This window comes from Toxoplasma gondii, apicoplast (assembly GCF_000006565.2).
Source record: "Toxoplasma gondii RH apicoplast, complete genome".
In the NCBI taxonomy this organism is placed as follows: domain Eukaryota; phylum Apicomplexa; class Conoidasida; order Eucoccidiorida; family Sarcocystidae; genus Toxoplasma; species Toxoplasma gondii.
In genome coordinates, this window is record NC_001799.1 from 25099 (window position 1) to 34996 (window position 9898).

General features: G+C 25.9%; 2 protein-coding genes and 11 non-coding genes across 13 annotated transcripts; 6 read left to right on the forward strand and 7 right to left on the reverse strand. All coding sequences in view use genetic code 4, as the record gives it.

Annotated features, from left to right (window-relative positions):
- Nucleotides 1-4: 4 nt before the first annotated feature.
- Nucleotides 5-3160, reverse strand: TogoCp25 (RNA polymerase beta chain). The gene has a single exon. The coding sequence runs from the start codon at nt 3158-3160 to the stop codon at nt 5-7; it is 3156 nt and encodes a 1051-aa protein (NP_044569.1).
- Nucleotides 3161-3190: 30 nt separating this feature from the next.
- Nucleotides 3191-4588, reverse strand: ycf24 (putative ABC transporter). Its single transcript has one exon. It carries the CDS (start codon nt 4586-4588, stop codon nt 3191-3193), a length of 1398 nt encoding a protein of 465 aa, NP_044570.1.
- Nucleotides 4589-4629: 41 nt separating this feature from the next.
- On the reverse strand, nt 4630-4700 carry TogoCt55. Its single transcript has one exon. It is a non-coding gene; the product is annotated as a tRNA-Thr (tRNA).
- TogoCr29 lies at nt 4701-7387 on the reverse strand. Its single transcript has one exon. It is a non-coding gene; the product is annotated as a large subunit ribosomal RNA (ribosomal RNA).
- Nucleotides 7388-7445: 58 nt separating this feature from the next.
- TogoCt56 lies at nt 7446-7519 on the reverse strand. Its single transcript has one exon. It is a non-coding gene; the product is annotated as a tRNA-Met (tRNA).
- A 25-nt stretch (nt 7520-7544) lies between these two features.
- On the reverse strand, nt 7545-7617 carry TogoCt57. The gene has a single exon. It is a non-coding gene; the product is annotated as a tRNA-Arg (tRNA).
- Nucleotides 7618-7652: 35 nt separating this feature from the next.
- On the forward strand, nt 7653-7724 carry TogoCt58. The gene has a single exon. It is a non-coding gene; the product is annotated as a tRNA-Val (tRNA).
- A 14-nt stretch (nt 7725-7738) lies between these two features.
- TogoCt59 lies at nt 7739-7811 on the forward strand. Its single transcript has one exon. It is a non-coding gene; the product is annotated as a tRNA-Arg (tRNA).
- A 9-nt stretch (nt 7812-7820) lies between these two features.
- On the forward strand, nt 7821-7896 carry TogoCt60. Its single transcript has one exon. It is a non-coding gene; the product is annotated as a tRNA-Leu (tRNA).
- A 22-nt stretch (nt 7897-7918) lies between these two features.
- On the reverse strand, nt 7919-7991 carry TogoCt61. Its single transcript has one exon. It is a non-coding gene; the product is annotated as a tRNA-Asn (tRNA).
- A 40-nt stretch (nt 7992-8031) lies between these two features.
- TogoCt62 lies at nt 8032-8104 on the forward strand. Its single transcript has one exon. It is a non-coding gene; the product is annotated as a tRNA-Ala (tRNA).
- A 49-nt stretch (nt 8105-8153) lies between these two features.
- TogoCr30 lies at nt 8154-9653 on the forward strand. Its single transcript has one exon. It is a non-coding gene; the product is annotated as a small subunit ribosomal RNA (ribosomal RNA).
- A 166-nt stretch (nt 9654-9819) lies between these two features.
- Nucleotides 9820-9891, forward strand: TogoCt63. The gene has a single exon. It is a non-coding gene; the product is annotated as a tRNA-Ile (tRNA).
- The last annotated feature ends 7 nt before the right edge of the window (nt 9892-9898 follow it).

Consider the following 9898-nt stretch of genomic DNA (forward strand, 5'->3'; position numbering starts at 1 on the left):
TTTATTAATAGTTAATAGTTAAATTAAGATAATTTTCTTCTAAATCGTCTGTTATTAAAAATAATTCTAAATTTAAAATTAATCCATTAAATTCTTTTAAAATAACGCGAAAAGATTCAGTAATAGTTGAATTTTGTAGTTCAGTATTTCTAAATAATAAATATTCTTTAAGATTATTACGTGCAAAACAATCATCAGATTTATAATTTAAAATTTCTTTTAAATTATATGAAGCTCCAAAAGCTTCTAAAGCCCAAATCTCCATTTCTCCAAATCGTTGACCTCCTAAATTTTTTTTACCTTTTAAAGGTTGTTGTAAAATTTCAGTATAAGGTCCTGTAGTTCTAAAATGAAGTTTATCTTTAATCAAATGAATTAATTTTGAATACCTAGAAACTCCACAAAGAACCGAAGATTTTAATTTTACACCAGTTCTTCCATCTCTAATAATAAATTTTCCTGGTAAATTAAAATTATATAATCAATTAAAACCTTTTTTAAAGTTATTAAACATTAAAAAATTATATATTAAAATTTTTAGATAATTAAAATATAAATTAGAAGAAGTAGTAAATGAAGGTAAAATTCTAATATTATAAGAAAAACTTATTTTCCCAACTAAAGCTTCAAATAATTGTCCTAAATTCATGCGAGATGGAATACCTAAGGCACCAACAATAATATCTGGATAAAAAGAATTTTGTAAAAAAGGTAAATCAGCGTTTTCTGCTATATAAGATAAAATTCCTTTATTTCCATATCTTCCACATAATTTATCTCCAACTGTTAAAAATCTTTGTTTACATATAAAAATTCTACATTTTAAATAACTATTATTATAAGTTTTATATTTATGACGAGAACTTATATTTACTAAAAATAATTCAATTTTACTTACTCTACCGCTTTTTCCTGTTTGAATATATAAAGAATTATCTTTAATATTTCTAATTGTTTTACCAAAAATAGAATATATAAGTTTAAATATAGATTTATAAGTATAAGTAGGTTTTGCAACTTTTATTTTTGTTAGTAAAATACTTCCAGTTAAAATTTTTTCACCTTCTTTAATAATACCTAAGGAATCTAAATTTTTTTTAATATAATAACTTTGTTTAGGGATTTCTAATGTACTAAATTCAATGTCATTTTCATTATTATAACAAAAATTAAATTCATAAATATCCATATGAAGAGAACTGAATAATTGTTGATATAAAACTCTTTTACTAACAATTACAGCATCTTCAAAATCATATCCACAAAAATTACCATAATAAAATAATAAATTATTTCCTATTGCAAATTCTGAGTCTATAATATCTTGATGTTGTGTTAGTAATTGATTAGTAAATACTCTTTCACCGTTTCATACTAAAGGTTTTTGATGAATTATTGTATTTTGATTACTTTTTTTATATTTTGATAAATAATATACTATCTCTCTATTAAATAAATCTTTAATATGTATTTTTAAAGAAGAAGCATTTAAAACTATTCCTTCTTGTAGAGCTTTAATAGTAGTATCTGATTTAGTTATTATTTCTTTTTCATATCCAGTAATAACAAAAGATTTTTTTTTATTTAATAATGGAACTGATTGACTTTGCATTTTAGCTCCCATTAAGCATCTTGCTGGGTCGTTATATTTAATAAAAGGAATTAAATTTTCTGTAAATGAAAATAAATCTGTAAATTCTAATAAAATACTTTTTTTATTAGAAAAAAATTTAATTCTAAAATTATTTTTATTATATACTAATCTAACGTTCATTAAATATTTTATTTTACGTAAATTAATATTATTAAATTGAATTAAATATAATTCTTGATCTAAAGATGTTTTAAAATTTAAAAATTCTTTAGTTTTATTTTTAAATATAGAACTAAAATAAACTTGTATTATACCTTTTTTATATATTCGTATATGTTTAGCAAAACTAACAACTAAACCACAATTAATTCCTTCGGTAGTATCTATTAAACATAATTTACCTAATTGATTTAAACAAATTTCTCGTAAATTTAAAATTCCTTTTGAAAAAGAATTATAATTATTTAATTTATATTTATGCATAAGTTCTGAGAAACTATTAATTTGTTCTAAATATTGAATTAATGGGTTAAGAATTAATAATTCTTTAAAATTATATACTTTTAATAAAGAAAATTTTTGTAATTTGATTAAATTTGGTATAATAGATATAAATTTTTTTAAATAAAATTTAAAATTATGTTGAAAATAATTACCTATTGTATTAATGTGTTTATTATCTAAATGATCTATAGTTTTAAAACATAATTTTTTAGATTGTAAATCTAATAATAAATCTAATATAAATATAAAATCAATAATTAAAAGATTATTTTTACTAAAATCTCCGTAATTATAATTTAATTTATCTTTACTAATTATAAAATTTTTATAATTTTTATTTAAAATTGTTAATTTAAAAATAGATTTTAAATAATTTAAATTTTTTAATATAATTTTTTTATTATTAACTAAATCAGTTTGTAAAGCTGAAAAAATTAATAATTTTAAAATTTTAGAATTTTTATATCTAGAATATTTTAAAATATCTGTATTTTTAATTCCTAAATAATATAAAAATAAAATAAAATTAAATTTTAAATTTTTAATAGATAAATAAATTTGTTTTAATTTTAAATCTAAAATAATATTAAAAAAATTTGAATTTGTTAATAATAATTTAGCATAATAAATATTATATTTTCTTTTTAAATATTTATTAAAAAATATACCATTTGAAGTAAAATATTTTGAAATAAATATTTTTTTTAAACCATTTAAATAACAATAATTATATGAATTATATTTAGGTAATTCAAAAATTAATAAATTCTTAAAAAAAACTTTATTTGTTTTTAAATTTTGAAATTTTAATGGTAAAAAAATTTTTATTAAAGAGTTTATATATTGTACATTATCTAAAAAATTAATATTATTAACTTTAAAATATAATAAGTCATAAAGACAAATTAAATTTCAATTTTTATATTTATTATTAAAATTAAAATATTCTGGAAATATATTTTTTATTAAAATAATTAATTTTTTTTTTAAAAAAAAATAAAAATCAGTATAAAAAATTTTATTTGATTTAATTGAAAAAAAAGTCTTTATTTTAAAATTCATAATTTTAAAAAATTTTATTAAAATAAAAAATTAATAAAATAATTTTTGTGCTCTTGCTACAATTAAAAGAGGAACTTCTAATTCTAATTCAAAAGAAATTTTAGAACATATATTATAACAATAACCATAAATTAAAATCATTAACGTAGATTTTAAATTTAACCCTCTATGTAATAAAAAGAATAAAAAATCTAATTCAAGCTTAGAGATTGTAGCTTCTTGATTAATATATGCTGAAAAATTATTAATAATAGTATAAGGTATTGTAGCTGTAAAAGCATTACATCCTATTAATAAAGAATTACATTCAGTATAATTATAACTATTAAGAGCTGTTTTAAAAATTGTAACTAAACCTCTATAAGTATAAAAAGAAAAATTAAAAGAAAGACTCTTAGATAAAATAAAACTTTTTGTATTTTTTCCAATATGTAACATTTTAGTTCCAGTATCAGAAACTTGATAATCTGAAAGCATTGCTAAAGAAAAAAAATTACTAAAAGATTTATTTCCTATTAAATATGTAGAAGGATATTTCCAAGTTATTACTGACCCTATTTCAATTTGTATCCAATTTAAAAAACTTTTATCCATACAAAATCCCCGTTTAGTTGTAAAATTATATAAACCACCTTCTCCTAATTGATTACCTCTATATCAATTTTGAATTGTAGAATATTTTAAATTAGCTTTTGTTTTTATAAATAATTCAACTATAGCTATATGTAATTGAGATTCTAAAAACATAGGAGCTGAACAACCTTCAAAATAAATTAATTTTGAATTTTCCGATAAAACTATTAATGTTCTTTCAAATTGAGCGAAATTTTCTGAATGAGTTCTAAAATATGTTGTTAAATTAATATTAGAATTTAAATCTTTCATAACAAAACAAAAAGATCCTTCATTAAAAATAATAGAATTTATAGTTAAAAAAAAATTATCTGTATTACTAACAATCGACCCTAAATAAGAAAAAATTAAATATGGATAAAATATTATACTTTGAAAAAAAGATAAAAAGAATAATCCCATTTTAATTAAAAAGAAAGTAGTTAAATTTAATAATAATACACTATCAAATATTACATCTAAAATTAAATTTTCTGAAAATTTTAATTCTAATCCTAATTTAGATAAAATTGATTTATATTTATTTTTATTAGTGTAAACATTTAAAGGGATTGAATAATAAGAAATATCATCAAAAGCAAATTCAGGTAATTCATAAAAGCACCAATCAGGTTGTTTAAATTTATTTAAAATCGATAGAGCATTTAATCTAAAAATATATAAGAAAATAAAATTATCTTGCTTAAAAATTAATTTATTTACCATATTAATATTTAAACCTCCTATCAATCTTACTGTATTAAATAAATCTGTATTATTATTATATTTATTATATAAATATTTATATAATTTCATATTTAGTAAAAAAAAATTAAATATATAAAATAAAAAAATCAACTGATAAAGGGATTCGAACCCATAACCTCCTGATTACAAATCAGCGGCTCTACCATTGAGCTACATCAGCGAAAAAAATTTATCTTCGAAGAAAAGCAAAAATTTGCTAAAAACATTACTATTTTTATACAATTTTTCTTTTTAATAAATGTTCTTTTTAAATTCTTACTCAATCTTATGAACAGAATATTAATCTTAAAGTTTTTTCCTACTTATATGCTTTCAGTAGTTATTTTTATTAAACTTAGCTACTCAGTAAAATACTTATGATAAAATAACTGAACTACTATAGGTTTAATCTCCTTGGTCCTCTCGTACTAAAGGAAATACTTTACAATATTCTTACGTTTACATCGGATACGGACCGAACTGTCTCACGACGTTCTGAACCCAGCTCACGTGCCGCTTTAATGGGCGAACAGACCAACCCTTGAGACCTGCTACAGCCTCAGGATGCGACGAGCCGACATCGAGGTGCCAAACCTCCCCGTCAATATGGACTATCGGGAGAGATCAGCCTGTTATCCCTAGAGTAACTTTTATCCGTTAAGCGACAATCCTACCACTTAGAGTTGTCGGATCACTAAGACCGACTTTCGTCCTTGTTTAAGTAGTTACTCTCACAATCAAGCCTTCTTATTATTTACCTTTACATTTATTAATTTTAATATTTTATTTTTATTAAAATAAAAGACCTTTGTGCACCTCCGTTACTCTTTAGGAGGCAACCGCCCCAGTCAAACTACCTTTTTGAAATTTTTATATAATATGATAAAAAAATTATAGTTAGAAATTAAAATTTATTAAAGTGGAGTTTCATTAATAGTATAAACTTCCCACTTACACTATATAAATAAAATTTAATTTCAATTTCAAATTGCAGTAAAGCTTCATAGGGTCTTTCTGTCCTGATGTAAAAAGTCTGTATCTTTACAAACATTTCTATTTCACCGAATATTTCTTAAAGACAGTGTTCAAGTCGTTACACCTTTCGTGCGGGTCGGAACTTACCCGACAATGAATTTCGCTACCTTAGGACCGTTATAGTTACAGCCGCCGTTTACTAGAGCTTATAAAAAAATTATTTGTATAACATAAAAATTTTTTTTAACTTACTAGCACTGGGCAGGTGTCAGTATCCTTACTTCATAATTACATTTTGCGGATACCTGTGTTTTTGATAAACAGTCGCTTGAACCTTTTAATTGCAGCCTTATAGGCATCCTTTATCCCGAAGTTACAGGATTGTTTTGCCGAGTTCCTTAAAGAAATTTATTTCGTCCTCTTAGTACGTTATAGTACCTACTCACTTGTGTCAGTTTTAGTACGGGCATATCTATAATTATACAATATCATTTTTCTAGCAAAAATTTTATTTCTAAGTAAAAATCATTTATTATATTACTTAGAATTTATATTTAGGTCACTACTTGTATACTATATAAATATGGTTCAAGAATATTAACTTGATTCCCATCAATTACAATAAATTTCTTATCTTAGGCCCCGACTAACCCTATGCGGTTTATCCTTTCATAGGAACCTTTTGAGTTTTTGAGGTATTAGATTCTTCTTAATATTTAAGTTACTTAAACCGACATTCTCACTTCTACTTTATTCACAAAATTTAATAACTTTGCTTTATTTTAATGTAGAACGCTCCCCTACCGATCTATTTTTAATTAATAGATCCCATTACTTCGATAAAAAAATATTTTATTGTTCATTTTAGGTGCAGAATTACTTTACCAGTAAGCTTTAACGCACTTTTTAAAGGAAAACTGCTTCAAGCTAACCTTCTGGTTGTATACGTAACAACTCCACATCCTTTAAAATTTTCGTTATATTTTTATCTTAGTTTATGGTCTGGGTTGTTTCCCTTTTGACTTATAAGATTATCCCTAAAAGTCTCACTTATTATAATGTTAATATAAAAATATTATTAGTTTATAGTGATTTTAAAAACAGTGCTTTACCCTTTTTATATATATTATAATAGCTGCGCCTCAATACATTTCGGGGAGAACCAGCTAGCTCCAAATTCGACAAGCATTTCACAACTAACCTCATTTCTTCTGATAATTTTGCAGCATTAATCAGTTCGAACCTCTATATAAAGTTATTTATATTTCATTCTGAACAAGGTTATATCAATTGGATTCGCGCTTTTGGTTATATACAAACGCTATTACTAATTGTAATAACTCGTTTTCACTATGGCTTCAAGTTTAATTTTAGCCTTTTGCTTAAAAACCAAAACTTATCGGTTCCTTCTTCAACAGGCAAATAGTTAGGTTCATATACCCTTCTATTGTTGTTAGGATTAAAATTTCAGTCTCTTTTCACTCCCCACCCGGGGTTCTTTTCATCTTTCCCTCACGGTACTAGTACACTATCGGTTACTTTAAAGTATTTAGTTTTACAAGGAAGTTCTTGTTTCTTCAATATAAACCAGTTGTTTATATTTACTTTATTTTATTTTTATTTAAACTAAACGTCTAACGTTTCTTATCCCTACTCGTTCGCCACTACTAAGGGAATAATTGTTATTTTCTTTTCCTTTGAGTACTAAGATGATTCAGTTCCTCAAGTAAATCATTTTTAATTTAAAAAATATTAAAAGGTTCCCTATTCGGAGATCTTACTTAAAGTATATAAGCTATAAATAAGTTTTTCGTATATATATATTTTTTACGTCCTTCATCGTCTTAAAGTACCTAGACATCCTTTTTTTCCTATAATTTAAAATTTTTATTTTATTTTTTCACTTTTTTACTTATATCCCGTATATAATTTTAATTTTATATTTATATATAAACGAGGAGCCGATTTGAACCGCTGACCTTCGGGTCATGAGCCCGACGAGCTACCAACCTGCTCTACCCCGCTTTAAATATTTCTTAATCTTAAATCCAGAGTCAAGAGGGATTTGAACCCCCGTCATTGTAGTCCGTAGCCACATACTCTTCCAACTGAGCTATTGACTCGTAACTATATAAGTTACCTATACTTAAATAATATAGGGTAGTTAGCTTAGTGGTAGAGTATATGCTTTACAAGCACATAAGTATTGGTTCGATTCCAATACTGCGCATAAAATAAAAGGTCTATCGTCTAATGGGTAAGGACAAAAACCTTCTAAGGTTTTTATGTAGGTTCGAAACCTACTAGGCCTAACTAAGATTAGTATGCGGATGTGGCGAAATTGGTAGACGCGTTAGATTTAGGATCTAATAAACTTGAGAGTTCGAGTCTCTCCTTCCGTAGTAATATATTTCCAAAAAATTTCTCCTCAGATTGGATTTGAACCAACGACTCTTCGGTTAACAGCCGAAAGCTCTAACCACTGAGCTACTGAAGATATATTATATTATATATTTTATATATATATATAATATATAGGGGATATAGCTCAGGAGGTAGAGCACTTTTTTTGCAAAAAAGAAATTTACGGTTCAAGTCCGTTTATCTCCATATATTTATCATATATTTATTTTTCCCTTAGATGTTTTAAAGGTTCAGGAAATTATTACGAGTTTGATCCTGGCTCCGGAAGAACGCAAGAGATGTGCTTAACACATGCTAATTGAATGGTATTAATATATCATAGTGTAATAGTGAGTAATGTATGAGAATTTATTTTTAGAATATAATAAAAATTTAATAATTTATAATAAACGCAATAGTGTTTTAAAAGATAATTATTGTCTAAAAAAAAGCTCATATCTAATTAGCTAGTTGGTGAAGTAATAGTTTTACCAAGGCGAAGATTAGTAGCTGCCTTGAGAGGGGAAACAGCCACATAGAGATTGAAATACAGCTCTAACTCCTAAGGGGGGCAGCAGTGGGGAATTTTCTGCCAATAAGCGCAAGCTTGACAGAGCGTCATCACATGAAGGAGGAAGGCCTATAAAGGTTGTAAACTTCTTTTGCTTAAAAAAATAATACTGACGTTTAAGTTTAAAAAGTATCGGCTAACTCCGTGCCAGCAGCCGCGGTCATACGGGGGATACAAGCGTTTTCCAAAATTACTGGGCGTAAAGTGTATGTAGGTGGATTGGTATGTTCTTCCTTAAATACTATTTGATAAATTTAGAAAAAGGAAGAAAACTATTAATCTTGAGTTCGATAAGGGTAAGAGGAATTTTTTGAGGAGTAGTGAAATGCGAAGATACAAAAAAGAAGATCAACAGCGAAAGCATCTTACTGGGTCGATACTGACACTGAGATACGAAAGTTAAGGTAGCAAATGGGATTAGATACCCCAGTAGTCTTAACTGTAAACAATGGATACTCGGTACTGGAGACATTAAATATATAAATTCAGTACCCTAGCTAACGCGTTAAGTATTCCGCCTGAGTAGTACGCTCGCAAGGGTGAAACTCAAAGGAATTGACGGGGGCTCGTACAAGCGGTGGAGCACGTAATTTAATTCGATGTAACGCGATAAACCTTACCAGAACTAGACTAAATTTATTTTAAATTATTAATATTAATTAATAAAAAATTTACAGGAGGTGCATGGCTGTCGTCAGCTCGTGTCGTGAGATGTTGGGTTAAGTCCCGCTACGAGCGCTACCCTTATTTAAAGTTTTTTATATCTTTAAAAACAGACTATATAAATTTTTGTACTAAATTAGTAGGAAGGAGAGGAAAACGTCAAGTCTTTATGCCCTTTATGTTCTGGGCTACATACGTGCTACAATAGATGGTACAATAATTTTTAAAAATAAATACAATATCAATTTATTTTTAATTTATTTGTGAAAATAAATGTAATAATTGAAAACCATTTTTAGTTCGGAACATAAACTGCAATTTGTTTATGTAAAGTTGGAATCGCTAGTAATCGCCGGTCAGCATTACGGCGGTGAATAAGTCTTCGAGCCTTGTACACACCGCCCGTCACGCCACGGAAATTGATTATTTTTTAAAACTTTTGATAAAAGGATAAATAATAATAAATAACTGGGGTGAAGTCGTAACAAGGTAGCTGTACTGGAAGGTGCTGCTGGATAATTTACTAAATTAAAAAAATTTAAATTTAAAAGAGAAAATTTTTCCTGGCAGTTTTTAGCAGTTAAGAACCACTTCATAAGTAAACAATGATTGTGAAAAAAACATTGCGGCGAAAATACTATTTAAAACTATTAATGGGAGAATAGCCAGGCGCTAGTAAATAAAAAAACCGCTGGTAGCTCAACGGTAGAGCACGCTTTTGATAAGGGCGTGGTTTCTGGTTCGATTCCAGGGTGGCCTATGAATTC